The sequence below is a fragment of the Oenanthe melanoleuca genome, chromosome 4 (assembly GCF_029582105.1).
Source record: "Oenanthe melanoleuca isolate GR-GAL-2019-014 chromosome 4, OMel1.0, whole genome shotgun sequence".
Taxonomy (NCBI): Eukaryota; Metazoa; Chordata; class Aves; order Passeriformes; family Muscicapidae; genus Oenanthe; species Oenanthe melanoleuca.
Genome location: NC_079337.1, coordinates 38,553,140 through 38,576,202, shown reverse-complemented (window position 1 = coordinate 38,576,202; position 23,063 = coordinate 38,553,140). Strand labels below are relative to the sequence as shown.

General features: G+C 38.3%; 2 protein-coding genes and 1 long non-coding RNA gene across 9 annotated transcripts in view; 2 read left to right on the top strand and 1 right to left on the bottom strand.

Annotated features, from left to right (window-relative positions):
* Positions 1 to 23,062, top strand: part of LOC130252905 (uncharacterized) — a 58,472-nt gene extending 35,410 nt beyond the window's left edge. For all 4 annotated transcript variants that reach the window (XR_008840466.1, XR_008840465.1, XR_008840463.1 and 1 more), the window contains 4 exons: positions 11,923 to 12,053; positions 18,307 to 18,385; positions 19,520 to 19,579; positions 20,244 to 23,062. This is a non-coding gene — a long non-coding RNA (uncharacterized LOC130252905). The remainder of the gene's footprint in view (positions 1 to 11,922; positions 12,054 to 18,306; positions 18,386 to 19,519; positions 19,580 to 20,243) is intronic.
* Positions 9,604 to 10,257, top strand: CLDN22 (claudin 22). The gene has a single exon (XM_056490979.1). The coding sequence runs from the start codon at positions 9,604 to 9,606 to the stop codon at positions 10,255 to 10,257; it is 654 nt and encodes a 217-aa protein (XP_056346954.1).
* The window catches only part of WWC2 (WW and C2 domain containing 2), a 93,339-nt gene continuing 83,237 nt past the window's right edge, over positions 12,962 to 23,063 (bottom strand). For all 4 annotated transcript variants that reach the window (XM_056490972.1, XM_056490973.1, XM_056490974.1 and 1 more), the window contains 2 exons: positions 17,556 to 17,683; positions 12,962 to 15,574 (listed from right to left, as the gene is read on the bottom strand). In XM_056490972.1, coding sequence (XP_056346947.1) covers positions 15,508 to 15,574; positions 17,556 to 17,683 — 195 coding nt within the window. In that variant the 3' untranslated portion in view covers positions 12,962 to 15,507. The remainder of the gene's footprint in view (positions 15,575 to 17,555; positions 17,684 to 23,063) is intronic.

Here is a 23,063-nt window from a genome sequence, read left to right as displayed (position 1 = left end):
ATCTTCAATCACACTCAAAGATCTTTTTCTGTTACTGGTTGTTTAGGTCACTTACCGGGCTCTATCAGTGTTTTCAGTCCTGCTGTTCTCTGATAAAAAGCTAAATCATACAAAAGACAAAGGAGACAGGGTTTTTGTTATCTTTTTGCCATGCAAGCATGAACACTTTTCCCTGACTCGCTTCTGGTCTTGCACAAAAGATGTAGCTCTGTAGTCAACAGTGTGTCAGAAGATCCTGTTGCCTGTTGCATTGGAGTTCAGGGCTGTGGTGCAGCATGATTGCTGTACTCTGATAAGAGCTCTTCCCTCCTCTGACTAGTTTCATTGCAGCTGCTCTCCTCAGCCCCATGAACAATCCCATGAGGATTGCTGGCTTTGCACCTTGGGCTACCCCAGATTGGCTGGAGGTAAAACCATATTTTCCTGTACAAGCCCGAGATGTTAATTTGCTGTATTTTGTGGAACACTATGTGACAACAAGAAAGGTAAATGTCCTTTGTGGTGAAATCATTTGGGCACATTAAGGTTTTGTGTGCTCTAGAAAATAATCAGAGAGATGTGACTGCTCTGTTGTTAAGTGGGGAAAAGTGCCACAGCTACATATTGACACATCTTTTCTTCTCATGTGCACTATGCCTCACACGGGCACAGTATTTAGGAACTCAGCTCCAGGTCTTTAATCAGATGTTCCCAGGTTATATCTTTTCCCATCCCTTTCCTTAAGCCACCTCATTTATAGCTTTTCACAATTTGGACATGGTTTGATTCTGATTCAGAAATCTCAAAAAGGCTGGAATTTGTGGAGATTAAATAGGAGTTCAACAGAGAGCTAAAGGATCAAGCATTTGTAAAATCAGGACCACTTGCAGAGGTGAGAGACAAAGGCTTTTCTGTCATTGGTACATGGAGGGATATTAGCAGAGAGTAGAGGAAGGGTAATAATTGCCAGTCCCCATCTTCCATATATCTGCAAGCTTTGTCTTACCAACATCATCAGAGGATGCATGTGTGCTGCAAGAAATGTGAATATTACACCAGAATTAAAAATTACAGCAAATCATAAACTGAATATGATTTAATGGTGACCAAAAAAATGCTACTTCCTTTAAGGGATTGCAACAAGAGGAAAATTGTTTGTAGGAGAGCAGACAGTGCTCATGTCTCTGAAACATGGTGTGATTCTTGGTGTTCTCCTGTGCAGGGCCAGGACCTGGACACAATGATCCTTATGGATTCTTTCCAACTCAGGCCACTCTAAGATATTAACTAGGTGCTGTTATTTGGGAAAGGAAGACCAAGTGTGAGAACATGAACATGGCCATAATCCAGTGCTTCATTAGAACAGGTTTCTTCTTAGGAAGGCTGTTTATTCTGTCAGCAGAGATTTTATTTTATTTTATTTTATTTTATTTTATTTTATTTTATTTTATTTTATTTTATTTTATTTTATTTTATTTTATTTTATTTTATTTTATTTTATTTTATTTATTTTATTTTATTTTTTAAGGAAAGCTAAGTAACTATTAGTTGTCATTTACTTCATTTTGTCTTGTAAGGCATAGATGGACAAAAGTGACTTTTACTGATTCTTTGAATTTTTATGGAAGCTAGATGTGATTTAATTTACCTTTTTGGGGGAACTCCCCTGGTTGAAAGCATGTCAACACCCCACTGTCAGTGGTCTTCTTTTGGGTTACAGTCTGTATAAGTGGACATATGGATTAGATATTGAAATTCACTGGCACTCTTGGAGGGATATAGTGCCCCATTGTTCCATTTACCACAATAGCAGAAAATTCACTGATCGTTGTCCTGTGGAGAAGTGATAATTAGATAAAGAGAACCATGATAATATGCTGTAGTATAAAGGGGATTTAAATGAATACAGATGTATTGCTCCTAACCACTGAACCTGTACTTTATGAAAATCATCATACACTTGATGCAAGGAGCACTTTCCTCATCTCATGCCATCTGTGCATCTGGCAGAATATTACAGGAAACTCATTTGTACATTCACTTGGGAGTGTATCCTTCCCATTAGAAACAAACCCAAGTCATTTTTAGATCATATCTTACAGTGAAAGATACTAGATTTCAAGCAGACCACTGGTGAGATGATTAATTTTTTTTTCCATTTTATTTCTAGGGCTAGAGTTCTTGTTGCCAAAATGTAGATGCCAAAACGCAGACACCAAAATGCCAATATACCAACAAGATGATGTTGTTAATTATATTTTCAACTTCAGGGAAGATTTTAACAAAACTTCTGTTCTGAAGTTAGATTTAAATTCCTGACTCAGAGATTTTTACACTGTAGGATGGAGACAAGAGCAATCTATTCTTACATGTTTATATGTTATTTTCCTGCTGGGACAGATAAAGTTTTGGCTTGTCCTAGCATAGTACTGCTGTTCTCATATGAGTGAATGTAGCTTTGCAGGTGTATACCAAGCTCAGTAACATGTCTTTGTCTTTGTACAGTCCTTTAACTCAGGCAGCTGTTTCCTTTTTCTACATGGAATTTTGTACAAATAATACAAAGACTTGAGTGTATTTCAAAATAGTTGCTTTTAGTCAGTATCTCTTCCTGGGTATGATGTAAATTAAAAAGTAGACTCTTGTGATAGGCTGAAGAATCAAAAGCAATGCCTGCTCAAGTCAAGACAGGTTATCGTCATATTGGGGAATACCAGTTTTAATCATCTTCACAATTATTTTCCTGCAGTCAGAACCTAAGCTTCTTTCATTTAGGATGAAGCATTCTCTCTGTTTAAATGTTTGAGTCAGTGGATGGAAGTAGCCCTCACCTCTATGTAAACGTTTGGAAAATGTGTGATATTTTGCAGCAAATGCTTAGTACCTGTCTAAGATACATTCATCATCAATTAGTAAAAGCAGAAACAACTATCACATAACCATTGCAGAGGCATGATGTTAGAAGTCTCTAGGATTTCTCTGTCTCTGGGTTGATCTGAAGCATGGGCAGACATTGTCTCAATCTACCCTTGCAGCATTCATTGGAGCTCCTGCACTCTTGCTTGTCTCAGCTATGCCAAGTTTTGCAGTACATGGGGCATTACCCGTGCTGGTGGATTCTGTGCATCACCCCTTTCACCTCTGTGGGCAGTGTTTGACATCTGAGGGTGCTGCTGGGTGGCTGCAATTGGTGAAGTGAAGGCAGGAAGCTTCTGTCCCACCTTCCCTCCCCTCCTGTATCCATTCTTTCCACCAGAGTAGCCATGGGCACCTTGGCTTGACTCCATTCTCACTGCCCTGCTGAAGAAACCTGAAGAGATAGTGTCCTTTCAGCTTTTCTTAATGTAACCTAGGGAAGGTGAGGGGGAGTAGAGAGAACGGATGAGGATGAATGTGGCAGAGGACAAGAGTAAAGTGTATATTTAAGCTTTAACTAATACTGAAAATGTTTGCATTTCCTAGCTCTCTAAACCATAAAAGATAAAGAGCAAAACTAATTTAATCCACTAGAATCTAAAGAACAATCATATTTCTAATGGCCATAAATTAATTTTGTTCAGTTTCTTTCCTCCCTCCTTCCCCTCAAACCTCAATGTGGCAGGTGAGCAAAATGCCATAGGTGCCCCACACTTCCTTCACTTACAGTTTATGTTACATTCTGGATAGATTGCTGTTAAAAGGTGTGTGCAGTCTTCTAATTTATGGTTAGCAAGGCTGTATCACCTTTGTAATCCCAACTGCTGTGCAATAACAATTCCTATGTAGGTTCAACTGGGAACTACAAATAATTTCTCATAAGTTTACTGATAATAAGAAACATAACTTAAGGAATGAGAGAAAACTTATTATAATAATTGTCTGCAGATGTGAAATGAAAAGCATTATAGAAATATATATCTGTAGCACTCTATTAAACCAGAATCTCCCAATGAGGGATGCATAGTGATAAAGAAGCCCATATATTTCACAGCTCAGAAACTAGTTTCTTAGACTTCCATCATTCAAGGAAATCACATTCCAATCACTGCTCAAGTGACATGAGTTTTCACACTTACAGTAATCTCCTGTATTGACAGTATATCAAAAATAGTTTCCTGAAGAATAAGGCTAATTTTCTAACCCAGTCAACCCTCACTTTGAAGTCTGGATTGGGATGATGATGGAAAAGCTTCGCAAAGGTTGAAGTACTGAGCCTTAAAGCATTCTTTATTCTTCCAGTATAATGATGGCAAATCTGCCCTCTCTCATTTCAATGTTTTGAATAAGTCCCTAAAGCAGAAATCAGCAGTTTCATGTTGCTGTGCTTGACTCTTTCAGTGCCTTTCCCTTCTAGATTTTGTGCAACTACCATTAGTTCCGCATGACATCCTATTTCAAGCTTTTGATTGATCTTGCAGAAGTGAAACTGTTAGCAAGGTCTTTCAATCACAGAAGTAGATTTCTTTTGCATGTGTAACAGGCTCTTACTAAAGTTGCTTAATGAATTACAAACCAGTGTTTGAAGAGGGAAGGTAAGCAGGTTTGGGCAGTCCCTGCAATACTGAAAAGCAGGGAATTTGTCCATTTGAAAGCAGAGGACAGTGATGGCTGAACCCTTTTCCTTAAGGTTCTGCAGTCCCTTCCTTGCTCTCCTGAAGGTGCTGAGTGCTCACCTTCTCATGCTGTGCTCAGCCCAGCTCTGCCCAGGTGTGTCATTGGCAGCCCTGGCACACCAGCAGTGTGGAATTGTCTGCAGGGGCTGCACTGCTGGGGTGTCCTCGCTGCCTGCACTGGGGGAGGGGATCAGAAGAGGTGTTGCGGCCTTTGTGATGATTTTCTTTGTCTCTGCTGCACTGTCCTATTCTGCTCTACCTTCTCCACAAACTATTCAGTTGTTTGGGTTTGTGACTTTTCTCAAGCAGTCTCCTAGCATTCACTGAGGGGCAGTGTCTTCAGATGTAATACAGAAACAGATAGTGTGGTCCTATAAATCATCACCTCTAAATATCGAGTTTGGTTTTAGTGAAAGTGTAATGACACCGTGAGCTAACTGAGTGTGCTTAAAGTTACTCTATTTTCCCTTTTCAAGATGGAAATTGTCATTATCTTCATAACTGCATACCCCTCTCCATATTGCCTCTTATCTGCTTTCACAATTGCTTTTAAATGCCAATAATTAAAGGTTGCTGTTGTGGATTGCACTAGGGTTCAAGAAGTACAACAAGTGTCACTCATGCATTGGAGTGGGAAGTGCTAGTGGATATTGTGTTGCTTTGATTCACTAAACTTCTCACATGAGCACTACATTTACCCTTCCAGCTCTCTGTGAGGCTGTGTCTAACTTGGTACTGTGATTCCAATGAGGGAAACAAAGAGGAACTCAGAAGAGCCACCACAGTAACTTTAGGAAAAGATAAATAAAATTTAGAGTAGTCCACATTAGGAGGTCAAAAGATACCTACGACTCTCAAGATTTGGAGACACACAGATGTAAGCTCAGGGAGAAGTCAACTTCTGTACTGTGATGCTCTCTGAAGCACCCTGAAACCTTAAGCTCTTTCAATATCAATAATAATTTTTGCCAAATCTCACTTAAATGCAGACTAGAGTAAGTCAATACGGATAGCAGTATGGATTGTGTTCCTTGCTTCGTTTTTCTGTGGTTTCACTGAACAGCACATTGGCAATGCAAACCCAAAAGATGCTCCAGCTTCACAAAGAAATGAATTCTTAGTTGGGTATGGAAATGCTAACTCTCGTGACTTCCAGTTCAAGCAATAAGGTGAAGAGCAAGAAACTGCCAAGCTGAGTCAATTAAGTTGCTCATGGTAAGATGCTGAAGTCACTACCTTGCCAACTTCTGGCAGCAGCTGTTTTACTGGCTGTTACTAAGATTCTACCAATGAAAATCTATACACTGGCTCTTATTTCCATCTTTTCTATATATGTCTATAAGATAGAAATCTGAAATGGAGAGACCTGTGAACAATTCATGAAAATACTTTATATTTAAATGAGTAGCAACAACAACAAAAATTTAAGGAGCACCAGGACTATTCAAATCAAATTAGCAAAACAGCAGTGTCTGGGCAATGCTACTGGATACAATCATACCTCAAAGATGAACACACTTTTTGGACCACTAGAGGAGAACAAACAAGCCCACAAATGAACATGCTTTACAAAGGAGCTGAAAGTGTAGGAAAGAGCCAGAATCATAATTCTGCTTTTGAGGGATTAAATTACCTAATCAGATTACAAAGTGTTAAACCTGGTATTTCTTTCACTTGTGCTGACCATTAAACATTGGGATAACTGTGTGGGCTGCAGAGCTGTGTAAAGACAACAATTCTCTACTGGTCTTTGCAGAGGGTAAACTATAGTATATCTGTCCCTGGCCATGGAGGTTCCCAGAAGGATTAGTGCAGCTTTTAAAGAGAGTATGTATCACTTGCAGTGAGATTCAGAATCCTTGTGTTCAGCCTGAGATGGTTTTATGGGGAGTAAAAATCTAATGCATCTAACTGCATAAAATGATATGCACACTGACCACCTTGATTCTGCTTTAGTCTAGTCAAAATCAATTTGCAAAATGATGCTTTGAGCTAGTTTGAATGAATGATGTGATCTCCAGTACTTGAAAAATACTACTGAACTGTATGAACTTGATCATGACCTGTGCTATTTTCTTCACAGGCAGTATTTTACCTGCATTGGCCTCAGTAGGGTGGTATACCTGTATGCTACATACCTCAGACTTTTAAGTCTATATTAAAAATGAATGGGGAAAAAAACCGCTTTAAACCCAGTCAAAACTCCCTCTATGTCCTTCCTCACCTGAAAGCACACTGATCATTGATAGCTGTATCTGCTCTTCCTTTTCTTCTTGACAAGCACAGTCCTTGCTGCAGATGCTGACATGGGGAGCAGGGGCAAAGAGAAGGGACAGCTGTCCTGGAGCAGCTCTCCTGTGCATGGCCCCTGTCACTGGCTGCAGAGGTTCCTGGCGGGCACTTTCCCTGCGCTGCTGGCCTGGGAGCCACCTCTCAGTGGCCATCTCCACTGAAACCCCCTGAGATGATCTGTTGTTTCAGGCTGTGCAGGTGCTAGCAGGTGTTTGTTGTCATGGCAGTGTAACAATAGTAAATCCTGGGTTTGTTTCCAATTGCCTGGAGCAGTAGGACAGAAACCGATGGGAGCCCAATTCCAGCCTTTTAGGCTTTGTAGTAACTCTGACATGTCACCTTCTGTGTAGGAACAAGTCCAGCAAATACAATTTTTCTGAAAATGAGACATTTTTAGATGTAGAGAAAAGAAGTAACAGTGGGGAAGAAAAGTGTGAAAGAAGGACAAGGGAGATAAGCCAAGACTAAGGCAGTGACTGACATATATGTACATAGTTCAGCTGTGATTTTTCATAAGTAAAGGCATTTCAGACCTCATTACTATCCTAGTGTCAAGGCAAGTATTACCTTCTCCTCCCCTCCAAAAGAACAAGGATTGCATATAATCTTATCCAGAAAAGTATAAGGAAGCTTTTCTTGCTCTAAGTTAACGCATTGTAAACAGTAAGTTGCAGAACTTCATTGGCAGATCTTACCAATGCAGCAAGTCCCACTGCTTCTGATGGCTATAATTTAAAAGCTGGTATACCATGCCCATTGTAATAAACATTTTCAAAATGGATGGACTTCACATATCTGATCCTATGTTCTCAGACTATATTGACTGTTGAAATTAAAAGCAGAGAAATATTAGATGTCCACAGCCAAGAGAAGTGCAACAGGCTTCCATAATAGTATTTCAGGAACTGTGATTTTAAAGTCAGATAAGGATGTAGCCCCTGAAGAAGCAGAATTACTCCTAAATCGTGGATTTTTCTTAAAAATTATTCAAATGGTGTTACAGAGATTCTCATTGAAAATCACAAGGATTTCCAGAACTAGCATTCCTGCTCTGAACAGAGAAAGGGGAGAGAAACAACACTGCCAAATATGAAAATACAGTCTGGAGAATGAATGAATGAGTGAATGCAGGATTGATTTGTCTTATTTTTCTTTTGCCCTGTGGACAGCCAAAGTTACAGGCTAGCTTGCAACACCTTGTTCCCAGTGTTGTCAGTTATATCCTTGGTGATTTCTGGTCTTGTGCATAGTAATGTTTTGATCAAGTATAAGCTGTCGAACTGATGGGTTGGCACATAAGAAAAAGGGAGATAGATCATCTTTCTGTGTTTTTTTTAATTGGTTCTTCACAGCTTGTGACAGGAAAAAAAACAAGGGTTTGAAATTAAGACTCTGTATAAAAATGAGGAAGAAGAGGTCATCTCATGGTGACAGTTGTTAATGATACGTTAAAGATACCCATGATAATTGTTCTGATTTTGGAAACCTTCAAAAGCAGTATTATGTTTTCCCATCACATAACTCATTTTGATCAACTGAGAATTGAAATATGCAGATAAATACATTATCACATCTAAGAAATTAAATCAAGAAAGACTGGAAAACACCTCTGGGTCATACTCATGTGGATGTGTTTATCCTGCTCAGCTCCTTCCCAGACAGGCTGTGCTGTTACATGGGGGAAGGGAAACAGCAAACAGATGTTCTCTTTCTGACCCTGTAGACAAGCACAAGGTTAGCTGACATGAGAGCAGGAAAAAGCAGGTTTTCCTAATGGGGTAATGGCATAATGGTATCTTGCTTTGATCAGGAAAGTGTACTAGGCATTCCTGGCCTTGGGAGCATTGTGCCAAATGTTGTTAGATGCTAAGTGAATATACTGTGTGCCATCTGGGACATGGGCTTTAGGAAAGGGGACACTGAGCTGGTGTAAGCTGCTACCGTGGTGTTGCTGAAGCCCTGGGGCAGGTAGAGTTTACATTGGCTGATGAACTGCCCGTGTTCATTATGGTGGAAAGGATGTCTAGGATTTCATTTTCTATGGTACTTTCACTATATCCGTCTCCTTTTCCCCTTAAGAGTCAGTCAAAACAAAGCCCATTTTAAAAGAAATGAATGTAGAAAATGTGAAACATAAGGGTCTTTTACAAAGCGTCTTTTACAGTCCTGGGGACATAAAACAAGGCAGTGGAAGATAAGCCATTATGTATGTTGAGGAAGCCTAAGAATAAAGATTATAGGCAAACAGTCTACCTTTCTTTACAAGGCCTTGATTTACATCCCTGAAATCTCAAATTTAGCTATTACAATGAAGTCCTGTTGCACACAGAGCTGCCTTTTTATCACCACTTAAAATCTAATTAATCCGTATTGGAGCACAAAGATTTCTGTTGTGTTTTAGGGTGAGGGGTCATAGAGCCCTCTTTGTTCATCCTCAGGCTTGTAATCATCAGGCATTGGGATATAATTTTACCAAGCAAATTGGAAGGTAACAGATCAAATCCTTATCGGAAAGCCTAACTCATGGTTTAGTGAAGTCCTTCGTCCTTTATGTGAAACTTTATATTCATGAAGAACAAAAAAGTGTTTCAGAGCTTGCAAAGGGTTAATAGCAAGGGCTTATATTTGGGGCAGCAGAGACCTAAAATCATCACAGCTTCCACCATCACTCAAGGTAGCAGTTGGTACAGAATTGCTGGGGAGATCTTTCTCCTCAAGCTTGCAGGACTCTGCTCTTACAATGGCCTTAGTCTATCAACCAGTGATGCAATTAAGTGGCATATTGGTCTCTCTGTTGGGATGGGTCCTGTCCTGTCTCACCACCTATCTACCCCAATGGAAAAACCTTAACTTGGAACTAAATGAACTGGAGATCTGGACCATGGGACTCTGGCAAGCTTGTGTTGTCCAGGAAGAAGGCGGAATGCAATGCAAGGACTTTGATTCTTTCCTGGCTTTGCCTCCAGAACTCAGGATTTCTAGGATTTTGATGTTTTTTTCCAATGGATCAGGGCTTTTGGGCCTTTTGCTCTCAGGATTTGGGTTGGACTGTTTGAAAATTGGTGAAAGACAAAAGGAACAAAAGAAACGGTTGTTGCTGTTTGGAGGAATGCTCTTCTGGATATCGGGGATTACAGCTATTGTCCCAGTTTCCTGGGTTGCCCATTCCACAGTCCAGGAATTTTGGGATGAGAATATACCAGATATTGTTCCCAGGTGGGATTTTGGGGAAGCATTGTTTGTTGGCTGGCTTGCTGGATTTTGTCTTATATTAGGAGGATCCCTACTCAATTGCACAATCTGTTCTACTGAAGTCCATCCGTCTTCGGTCCATTATGCAGTAGCAGAACAGCAGGATCAATGTCAACGCTTGGAAACTGAAACAAGGCCTTAAAATGAGAGGTTTTAAGCAGTACAGCAATATTGCCCTATCTTTTCCAAACTCTAGTGCAAGCCAGAAGCTTGTTCCGGTAGTAATTCAAAGGACTCTTTGTTATCCAACTGATTTCCTAAATTTATGTCTGTTCTCTCCATAAACTGGTGTTGGAAGGTGGTGCGTTTTCTCACCTGTGGAACTGCTTAAAACTGTTTTGCAGAAAAATGCTGAAGTGTTCACAGACTGCACAGAAAAGGTGCTTTTGCTTTCTTAACTGCACTGTAAAATCCTGAAAATGAATATGCATGTTCTCTTACAGCTTGGATTTTTCACCACAATGTGCTTTATGTAGCTAATAATATAAGCCCCAAAGTTTGACTCCCTGTTGCAATTTTCCACTTGACTGATGCAGTGATGTATGAACTTAGAGGGGATTTCCCTAAACAGTCTGAATACCTGCATTGCATTGAAAATTTTTTTTCTGTGCATTTGGAAATGGTAGGTTTCTGAAATTGTAGCAACCTTTGCAACTGTCTTTTTGTGCATGGGGTGTGATGATGTGGGTGCTTAGACCCAGCAAGCTGTGTTTTTCCAGTCTGCCACATTAAATTGCCCATACAAGTTATTCTAAATGTTTCTGGCACCTGCATACTTTATGCACCAAAAATAGGCTGAGAAATGCTGCTTTAAAAACCAGTGTAGCAATCTTCCTCTGACACAGATCTTGAGTCATTATGCATCCTATCCAAGGTCGCCTAAGTTCCATTCACTCATGTTTGGAACATGTTGCTGTATATTTGACATTAAACATACGACATTTAACTGGCCACAAAGCAGAAGGATCATTTGCTCCAAGTGGAAGTGCATCAATGTGATATTAAAACTTAAAAACAAACTGTGAGATGCCAAAATCAGCAAAACTTCTATAGCGATTTAGCTGATTAATGGAAAACCAAGTATATGCTTTTCTTAAGAAAACAAACCAAAAACTAATGAAAAGTGAGCCCAACTGTGGTCATACCATTCTGCTACTGCTTTACCACACCACCTCCCAGTCCCCCAAACACTGCACATGGAACCAGGCAACACAAAGCAGGAGGGAGAAGTATTTCATGCTTCATGGAGCATTGTTTTAACTTGTGCTTATGTATGACAGAGTATGTCAAAGAACTGAGCCAAACAATGCCTGCAAAAGCCAATGGTTTGGTGCTTCTGTGACTGCAAACAGTGAACTTGGCAAACAGACACAGGCTACTGTTAGCTGGATTTCTGTTGTCTGTGCTAGGATGGAATTTAACTGGTACCTGTAGTATTTACCAGGCTGAAAAATCTTAGACATAAATGCACCAGGGCTTTGAAATACTGGACTCTGGCAAATGATATAGGAAGACAGTGTAAAGATTTTTATTCTTTACTAAAATTCAAGATTTCCATGATTTTAGTAACTACATATAATGGACTAGGACTTCTGAGCCTTGTGATCTCTGGTCATGGCTAAAGATGGAGGATATCGTGCAAAAGATGAAAAAAGCTGCTACTACTTGGAAAAATACTCCAGATGATGCCTGGAGACCCTGTCTCTTGCTTACACTGTAATCCAGGAGATTCATAATGACAGCATCCCAGAGAAATACAGGATGCACTGTTCAGTGCTCAGTTTGGTGGATTTTTTTCTAATTCTAGGGGGATCTCTACTCCTCTCCACAATCTGTTTATCATGTGACCATCACTTACAAGAGCAGTATGCAATGGCAGATATACAAGATGCCCATCCACATCTGGAAATTGGAAATGGAAGACTTATACAAGGGCAGGTATCAGTTTTTCCAACTTCTTGCTTGCAATACAGTAAGAAAGAACCTGCTGAACAGACAGGCTACTGTTTACAAGAGTAAGGGGTGTGAGATTCTTTCGTACCGAATAGTTCCTTTAATCACTGCTTACTTCCACTTTTAATTGCATGAATTGATGAGCTATGGTAATCTTAGCCATCACTATATTTCTCCCAAGTCTGATCAATGGCAGATTTTGTTTTTGTGGTATGACTTGGGGGAGTGAGTATAAAATTTTTAATCTCTAGGCCTGCATGGAGACTTGATCATATTTTAAATGGCAGAACTCCCGCTGGGGCTGCTTTACACAATGTATTTTTTACAAAAGAATATTAGTTGAAGTCTAAAAGAGTTTATAGCAACAGTTCACCATGAATTACAAAAACTAATGCAGTTCAACCTTAAATGAAGTTTGCTAGGCCTGTATCATTTACAGTAAACTAAATGTTCTCAGGCATTATGTAACGTAATGCAAGATTGTCCATCATGAGAGAGAGAATATGACCACCTCTGTCCCTGCCCAGTCTCTCTCTCTAAGGAAAGCCAGTATTTGTGAGCAATAATGAGCTGTTGTCTGGAGGAGAGTCAGCTGTGTTCATTGCTGGTGCAGCTTTCACAGAATGAATGTAAAGAACTAACTTCAAGTATATGAATTAGTTTCCATATAACTTATCCTTAGAGCTGTCAGTGATTGATGTGAACTTTCTATAAATTGCCATGATTTTACATTGACAAAGCTGTAGCAGCCATCTGTTTCTGCAAAGACCATATAAAGAGACAGAAGAGCAATAAAAGAATTAAATAAAACACCGGTCTGGAAAACAGCTTTGTTAAAAAAAAAATGTATTTTCCAATCACTGAAACACATGAAAAGTGCAGAGACAAGTTAATCTATGTAATGTACTTGCATACTCTTACAGACAAAATTAGAACAGAAACACATTCAGAATATAACCTGATTAAATATTTAGTTCAGTCCTGAGCATTTGATATTTAATACAGTATAAACATAGCAATAGAAAAAAGAAAAATAATCTTAAGATTATTTGATTTATGTTCTATTACAATTTCTAAATGAGCTAAACTTTGCTCATTTGGCTAAATATTCTTGTACCAGTAATATCTACATTTTGATATATGCAACTGCAGTGACATTGGTACCTGGCAATAGAACTAATTACATTCGTTATACCTGCTGTGCAGGGTAAATTTCACTTCAAGAGTAATATTTATCACTTTAAACTGATGGGAGTTTATTTGTAGGTATTATTTTAGCTTATTCCATTGAGTGTTTCAAGTGTGACACGCTGAATTAGTAAAAAACCCCTAAACTCCAAACCCAGAACTGTTAAAAGCTGCCTATAAATATGTTCAACTTTACCAGTCTGGAAAATGAAGAGCATGAATATGTCTAAGTCTCTCATTTTAAAAGGAATTTTGTAAGCTGAAGCCAGCAATACTTACGTTTTGACTTCAGCTTATACTTACAAATCAGACAATAATTTTTTTTTTTTTTTAAATTATTCAACATTTGAGAAAACCCAGCTAACTGGGCAAGAATTTAGATATCTCTAAGTATTTTACACAATAGCGACAAATATTTTTATGGCCAGAACTGAACTATATTAAACAGCATATAAATAAGACTGTAAATAAATAAAAGAAAAATCATAAAGTAGACCTCTAAACATCATTCTACAAACACCTTAGATAATCAAATTGAGAAGCTGAAACTGTCAACCTTCATTTCACCTCTACATTAAATAATTCCAGATATTTTTTAAATTGACCTTTCAAACATGAATGTTATCTCAAACCCAAGACACAAAAAACAAATGGGGCATTCATAAAGGATGTTCAATCAGTCATCTTGCTCAAAATAGCATGTTTGGCTTTATATTTCAGTGAACTGATGTATTTGTGCATAAGAAAACCCTTGGGTGTTACACAGACCTGTCATTAGAGAATTGTCACTTTGAATCTAAGACAGCTGCTACCATATTGTGGTTATATTGTTTCCATTTGCTACCAAGTAATTATAGCATTTCTGAAAGACTAAGTCCATGCAATGCTGCTTGTTGCTTGGGGAATAAAACTGTAGCCAGTGAGTGAATACATCTGAGTGCAACATACTAAGTAGAAAATGAAATTTTTCTGTTCACTGCAATTTCCACCTGCTTAACACAGTACCCACAGAAGATGACCCCAAGTGCTTTACCGAGACAGGACTGCTTGAACACCTACATCCAATGTTCTGAACTTCTAACAGAAGGCAACCAAGTTGCCTTCTGATGAAGCAGCCTGCTAGGAAGAAGCACGTGTTTGAAACAAGCTGTTCACATCTGTTCATTAAACCTGTGTACCCCCAACTCCATATAGGGCCAATTGTATATTTTAGAAATTGTTCTTGTACCAAAGTTTGTGCAGATTCTAATACGGAGTTTTTCTTTATCAGAAACGGTTTACCTTATCAACAGGACTTTTGATATCTAAATTAACTTATAAGAGATTTTTTTCAGGTATAAATACTTAAATGAAGCATCTTCAGATATATAAACCTAGCACATCCTTCATGTATTCCTAGCTGGCAATCAGACAGCCCCATATGACAAATGATTAACAGAGAAAAACTGTTTTAAGAGCACAGTGGGTATAGCTATTTCATTGTTGGTATTATGAATTTGATTCATCCTGTTCAGAAAGCAGCTGCCCCTTTTGGTAGTCTCAAAGTAAGTTTTTTAGGGTTACTTGTCTGCCTTGCCTTTCTCACTCTCCTGCAGACACAAGAAACCTTTTAGTGCAGGTTAAAGTACTGTACATTCACAAAACTAAACTCTGAACTCTGTGTCTTCCTACAAAGTATTAAAAAACAAAACCAGAAGAAATTTATTTTCAGAAACAAAATTACATCGTGGGTGATGAATCTAATCAGCAGCTGTTGTGAGGCAGCCTGGATGTTTTGGAAAGGAGCTTAAGCTTGTGGTTAACTTTAAACTATACAAGTTACACTCTTGTACAAAATTATTGCATGGCAAAACAGCCATTTTCACAGTCTGCTCACATGAAAATAGTGAAAAGATAAGCAATTGTCTGTTGAACATAATTTTTCTCAACACAGTGCTGTTCAACAGGATACATGCTTAGTACTGCCTTTGTTCCTTTGTTCCATCTTTACAAAATAAAAACACAGATGCAATACACACAAACTGTACAAAATCAGCATCAGTATACCAAAATTAATCTACTTTGGTTTTCTGTTTGTTGGGGTTTTTTGCCATTTTTTAAACTTACAACAATTCAGTTCACTATATTTTACAAATAAACATATTAATAGTGAATGTAAAATAGAAGATCTTTGAAAGCACATCACTGGAACTACAAAGCTCATCTGAAAAGAGATGAACAAGTGGAAAAACACTTCAACAAAAATGCATAATTATACATCATCAGCTGGAAGGGCTGGTATACTGATCTTTGCTCTTGTGAAGTATGCTATCTTCTCCCTGAAATGAGAAAGGAAAACGAGATTTTTTTTACCATTTGTGGCATGACTTCAATGTCATCTGCTGTTGAGCTGCTAATAGTAGAGCATAGTTCTTTAAAACACAGGTTTGGAAAATACACAGAAAATTTATTTACAACAAATGTGGCATTCTGACACAATTACCTTCTTATGCGTATGTATGTAAAAAACAGTTCCAATTTAAAAGATAAAAAATGCCAGTATTTCATTAATAACTGCATTGATAAAATTGAAATATTGTTCCAGTCACTGAATTTCCAATGATGATATTTTCAGAAAGGGGATTAGAAGGCAAAATAAATAATTTTATCCTGACATGGAAAAAGGGCAAGGGGGGAACAGTCTTGTCTGGGCAAGCCTCAGAGAAGCAGAATTGTCAACCCATTCTCCAGCTTCCCCTGTGCTGTTACCATTTCTGTCACCTATGAACTGAGACATTACTGAAGCATAACAAGTTTACACAGGCTTGCCTAGCAGCAGGCTAGAAAGCAGAAGAGAAGTATTGGGGGCTTAAAAGTTAAAGCTCAGAAGAGTCATACTTCTTGAGAGCTTTAAAAATGTCTCTCTGTGATTAATCTGAGGCCACAGCACTGTAACAAGTCCAACTAGCAGGGCATGTACAATTCAGCCTCCAGAGGTAAGTATTTATCCAGAAGACTAAACCATGTGTTCCACTGGTGAAGCTTGAGTTCCCATGAGAAACAGTAGCTCAGAGCAAAATCAACCTAAACTGGCTTTCTCTTCCTAGTTATATGGAGACTAGAAAATAAAGGAAAATGGAGCCTTTTGATACCCTTCTTGCAGGGGAATGGAGTTTTAGGTACTATTACACATTCCTGTAGATTTAGGCAGCAATCTGTCTGTGATAACTGTTAAATGACCAGCACTGGCCAAAACTCTTTCTCAAGACATGCACAAAAAGTGAAATCTTCAGGATGCTCTGAATTTCAAACAGAAGATAAATAACTCAGCTGTAACATGTCTTACTTGAGGAACCCCTTTCCTTTCTCTCTTGCTTTGATACTGCATCACTTACAGCTGTGGTTTGCAATACATGCTGCCTCACAGGCCTCTACTTGCTTATGGATTTCTCCAACTGCTCACAAAAGATGGTTAAAAAAAAAAGAAAAAAGTCTCACATTTATTAGTAGCTGACCTAAATTTCTTATAAAGGAATCCAAAATTCAAACTTTAAAAATGTATATTAACTGACAAAACAAACCAAATTAGCTTGCAGTACTGTTTCTGTGTGCAAGAGCAAGCTCTGTATTTTTCAATCAATATAGGTATGTTTATTTTTATATAGAAGTGTGGCCTTCAGGCTGCAAGCCCTGCCACTTACTGGCCAATCTTTTAGGAATTCAGACCAGTCAGAATTAAGGTTTAAGACAAATAGTGTTCATTCTGTCTTATGCTAAGCAAGAACACTTCATTAACTGCTTCAAGTAATCAGTTGCTTCACAACCAAAAGGAGAAGGGAAACAAAACAGAGGAGGGATTCAAGGTCTTTCTTTAATACTAAGTCTTGAGCAAGGAACAAGTATAGGTTAATGAGTTTCCTGAAGAGCTGTATCCTGTCCTGCCTCTCCTTGAGTAGTGATTCAGGCACTTGCCATCACTGGAAGAGCTCCCGTGACTTACAGCCCACTGTCAACCTGCTGTGGGCGAGGTGAGCTACAGCAAGAGTCACACACATACCTGCCTACAGCAGGTGTCAGACAGGGGTCTGACACTCCACTCTGCTTCCTCACTACCCTCTGAACAGCCACAGGAGCAGGTCACTGAGGCCTGGCCCTCTGAAACTCCAACTTAGAGCCACGTTAGAAATCAGTGATATTTCTGGCAAGTCAAACGCATTTGGACTTATTAGTAATACTACAGAGCATGTCTGATTATACCTAGAAACAGTTCATGCTACTTCACTACATTACAAAGAACATGAAAAGCAGAACAGGCCATACCTGAATGACTGCACCTGCAGTGGCACTTTCTGGCTCTGCTCCCGTAGCCGGCACACATCCTTAGAAGCTTTCCTCATCAATTTCTCAGCACTTAAACCTTGTTTCTGCTCTTCTTTTGACTGTTCAGCCTGTATCAAGAAAAACAACTGTATTTTGCTGATAACAGACAACTACTCATTTTAAAGAAGTGAGAGATGCCTCTTTGTCAAGCAAAACACTTGGCAGTGTTATGTTTACTGTTGGGTTCAATGAATTAAAGGTCTTTTTCAGCCTAAATGAATCTATGATAATCTCTATATAAAAGGTCAGCAAGATAAAAGACTGACATCACAAGTCCAAGCCATGGCTGCAAAATAAGCTAATGGGGCTTTTCCTAAGAAAATAAATAGAGCAAATTCCATGCCATCACAGATGGCTGCTAGGTTTCATAAATTCTGATTTTTTTAGGACTCTAGTTAGACAAGACCTAAATTTTTGTGAACATATGTTGTCTATCCAAGTATCTTCTTAGAACTATGAGCCACTGATTCTCTTCCCATATAAAATATTTTTATTTCCTGGCAAAACCTCTCAGGAAAGTTACCTATACCTACTCTAAAGTGACTGACAGAAAAAAAACAGGGAAGGTGCTCCTCTCAAAATACACTTTCAGGTTTTGTTGGCCATGTTAGCAAGGAACATGAACTTTTGTGCCTTTATCCATGACATCCTATTTTGCACATGAGACTCACTTCTTTCATTTGCACTGTAGAGGCATAAAAGACAAGCAAGTGAACAGAACACCAGTGGTAACAAGAGATCAAAGGTCCTTCCTGAACAGCTACCCCACAGTTAGTTACTGAATTTCTGTACCTCAGTATTGCTGGCTCTATTACTTATGTCTTTATTAAGCATCAACAGGACAGCTACAGCTATGCCAGCCACCATTTCAGCAACAAGACTGCTATTAATAGCTGTACTTTGGCTTAAAAACTTTACCAAGGGTTTCTGAATATCCAATAATTTGAACACAAACTCTTTTTAGGTGGGCAGTCACCTGAAATTCTTAAGATAAATGACCTCTGTTCATACACAGGTGAGTTCTGTAACAAATGCATTGTTGCCCACTTCGTGTGGGGTGCATAGTGTGGGCAGTGCTTTTATTTCTAGATTGCAGAGGCTGTCAGACAAATGTTATTTATTGTATTTTGAATTTTGCCAGCAATCAAAATTCAATAGAAGTAGTTCGCATTCTTAAACAACTATAAAATTGTAAAGAGTTTAATTTTTGATTCTTTAGAGACTTGAAAATGCTGTTCATTAGCTCAAATTAAATAACATTTGCAAGCCTGAAACAGCAATCTTCAAAGCTAGTTTGTGACTTAGAAGTTCACATCCCAGTTCTGAATTCAACCCAATAGACTCCTAAACAACAAAACCAACTAATTCAAAAGAGCTAGTCCATACTATCAGTTTCATACTGGGTAGTTATAAGAAAGCTGCTCACAGCAGGATAGTGGTACCCTCTGTCTGTTGAAAAGCACTCTGGTTTCTACATGAAAGTGTTTTACATGAAAGAGCACCACCCTTTCAAAAACTCACTCAAAATCCAGTCAGCTTGTACTGCTCTTAACTTCTTCAGTCCCCAACTCCAAAATAGCTGTGATTTTAAAATTAAATTCATCTATAAATATTGTTTTCTTTATTAGTTACTGAACATAAATTTGCAGTCTACAACTGATAATGTCTTAATTAATTTTATGTATGTCACTGGCCATATGTTTTTTCAGCTCCCTTAATTAATATTTATCATCAAAGCACTAAACATACAATATTTCAAAATTTTCTAATTTTATCCTTTCCCTAAATATACATGAGATTCTTGTGATTACTGATTTTCAGGTTTAAGAGTATAGATGACTTGTTTTCATACTCTCTGTTACCATGTATCCCTTTTTAATTTTTGAATCCATTTATTTTTTCAGGACACTCTAAGAGAAACTTGGATTTCAGCCTAATGTCTCTAGGAATATGCGTATGACAAGGTATGTACATGACCAGGTTTACATTTACATCATGTTTATTGAGTGCTTTATATAAAATACAGAAAATCACACTAATACAATGGCCAGACATTCAATAAGTCCCAAAAATCTGGCACATTTTGTGCTGATGTACCCCCCACCCTGGCTACACTATGATCTCAGATTCTTTAAGGGACCTTAAAACACTCATTCATGATACTTGTCTACCAAATATAAGTGTCAGATAGGAATCTCTCTATCTGGGCTTAGCTTAAGTTTAAGATGACAAAGAAGAGACACTAAATTAGAGCTGAAACGCTATTTCCTGTCTTGTTCTTCTTTGGGTTTTGTATAGAAAAAACTGACTCCAAAGAAATACTAACAATTTTGTGCTAAACACCAAATCATTGTGACAAGGACATACTTATTGGTATTAATGACATAATCACATATTACCTCAAAATAAATGATGTACTAAAAAGAAATAAAGGAGATATTTACAGGAATCTTTTTTGGATATAAACAACAGTAATACTTCTGAGGATACTTAGGTGTCTGAAAACTTACTTGTATGAGTATTTAAAACTCAAACTTTGAAATACTGCATGATTTCTCACAAACATGCAATCTAAACAAGAGAAAATGCTTCTGGTGCACAGAATTATCTCTGTTTTCTGATCTGCAGGTATTAGAGGGCATTACATACTTGCTGCACTTAGGAAGGTGTGGAAGGAATGGGAGGGAAGGTATGGAGTCTGTGGATTTGGCTTCAAGCAGAGTAACTTTGTGCTAGCAAGCAGCCACTGATTTTCAACATCCCTCACATCTGCAGTTTCATTTTTCACTTGAGACTCTCCCAGCTTCTCTGGTGTTTCCAGCTGCTGCATTAGTCTGTGCCATTATAATGCCTGCAGGATCTAAGAAATAATCTATGACAATGTTCTCCAGGCTGCTGTGTTTTGCTAACCCACGGGGAAACACTGACAACACAGTACAGCGCTCTCGGTTATTTTGCTCCGCAGGGGAAGGCTGAAATGATTTTAAGGGTAGAAATATTCTAGAAACTTTGTAAGCACTCTTCAAAGAGGTGGAGTGACTGTGATCGTTGTTCTGACTTTTAACTTGGGAAGGAGGACTTAAATGATGTGCTACTGCCTGCATATATTTTAGGAATGTGTATTATTACCCTTATTCCTCACCAGTGTGTGTAATGGTGCTGATCACTGACACCAGCCATACAAAATGTGACAAGCCTACCTCCTGCCTTGGAGCAGCCAGCTGAAATAAAGCACAAATCCAAAGGACTCATTATATGAAATCTTGTTCTAGAGGGAATAGCTTTAGAATGGAAGTAGTTTTAAATTAAACACTCAGAAAATATAATTGCTATCCTGCATCCAGTATTAGATATAAATTCTACATAAATTTAGCTATGCTTCTTTTCTATAAGTTACTGGTTTTATGGGTTAAAACTTAGATCAAATTCATATAATGAATTCACATGGTAAAAACCAATACAGTTACACTAAGTTTAAACACTGCACTATCTTCCCCCATTTTGCCCAAGGTTTTTCAGAACATTCATCAATATTCTCCCTAAACTCTGCTAGTGTTTTATAGTCATTTTAGTTCTCCACTTACTATAACAAACAACAGAAAAGGGACCAGAAGACACGACAGGACATAAATGTAGAATTGGGAGAACATGCTGGGAAAAAGTTCTATTTCCTAAGGTTATCAGTCAAGGACTTATTGAAATATGTGGTGTCATTATATGCATTTTTCCAGCATGAATTTAGCAAATCAATAAATTCATAATTTCTTAAACTATGCGAACTTGCAGCACTCAATGTTTTATTGAAAACATTTTTACAGTTTCTCAATGTCATGCTATGTTTGCTTGCATTTAACCTGCCATCTGTTCCATTTTCGACTTCTTGGCGAGTACAACACCGTGATTAATTGCTCTCTTCCACCTCACTCATGGTTGTATGTACTTCAGTTGTAGCTACTTAGCTGTCGCTAACATGAAGTTGTTTTCTCCCTTGACCATCCTTTTGACCCTCTGTAGTTTTATCATTCACTTTGAAAAGGGAAACCAAAAATGAACTATTTTTATGGTACAGGCATAATAATATTTAGATCTTAAAGCAATGATATGTTTTGTTCCAAGTAGTTTTCTTAGCAATTCCTGTCTTATTTGCTTTTTGACATCTGCTGATTCTGTGATGTTCTTGTTTATGTTTTTGTCTCTTATATGTGGAGTATCTCATTCCTAGCATTTAATTCAGAGCTCAGCTTTGCTTTCCTCTTCCACACAAGGCTATTTACTGATATTTAGCTTTAAAAAAACCGAAACAGCAAAACCAACAACTATTGCTTATATATGAGGAGGGTCTCTGTACCTTGTTAAAACTTTCCATTTTTAGTACTCTGAATAACCTGGTGTATCAAAACACTAATCTCTGTCAACCATAAAGAGCTAAGGAGTGCAGATTGCTCCTGGCTGTCACTCACAACTTCCCCTCACTTAAAACTGATGTACATTGACTGGCTTGAATGGGAAGTGGGCTCCAGAAGATGTTTACTCCAACGTTCTGCTCACAGTAGGTGATGCCAGAGATGAGTAGTCAGGGTCTTGACCAACTAGGTTTAGAATACCTCCAACTGTGCAGGTTGGGTGGGTTTGTTTTGCTTTTTTTAACTTGGCTGGGTTTTTAACTACTCCTCCAACAACCTCTCCAGGGCTCTATTCCAGTCAATGATCTCCCTAACGATTTAAAAAACCAAACAACCTCCCAAAAACATAATAACTCCCCCACAACATCTAACTTATTAATTATCTTGTTAGAATTTTCCATATTCTGACTTCTCGCTGTTGCATTTCATTCTTCAATTCTGTTTCTTGTATTTTAATCATGTGGGGACATCCCACTACCTTATGGCAGTGCATATATACTTGTAGTGTTCGAGATCTCGTCCATCACATGGAGAACAGAATTTGGCTTTCCTTTGCCAACACTAGAACAAGTATGTCCTGCATGAAGAAACAAGCCACTGCCTTTTCCCCATGTCCCTACCACTCTAAGTAGTGGTAATTGCTCCTTCTACCTGTTACAACTGCCATTTGGCTGCAAGTTCTCAGACTGCAAAGCAACCAATGCTAAGGGACAGAAAGCACATGCAAGTCTGTAAAAGCATGGCTGGGATGTGAGAATTCTAAATTATCTTTTAAGTAAATGCTATTTTACTACACCAACCATAACTATTTCTCCAAATAATAGAGTTTCTAATGTGACTGACTGAAGTATTTAGAGGGCACTAGGAAAATGTTACCTCAAATTCTATGTTTAATGTAGTATTAATCTATACAGAAACAGTTTACACTAGAGATGTAAAATAAATCTGAGCTTCTGTAAAAACCTTTTCATGTCATTGACCAAATTCTTTAACAAAGCTATAGCAAAGATAGGGGCATATATACTCGCACTTAGGTGAATGCTGC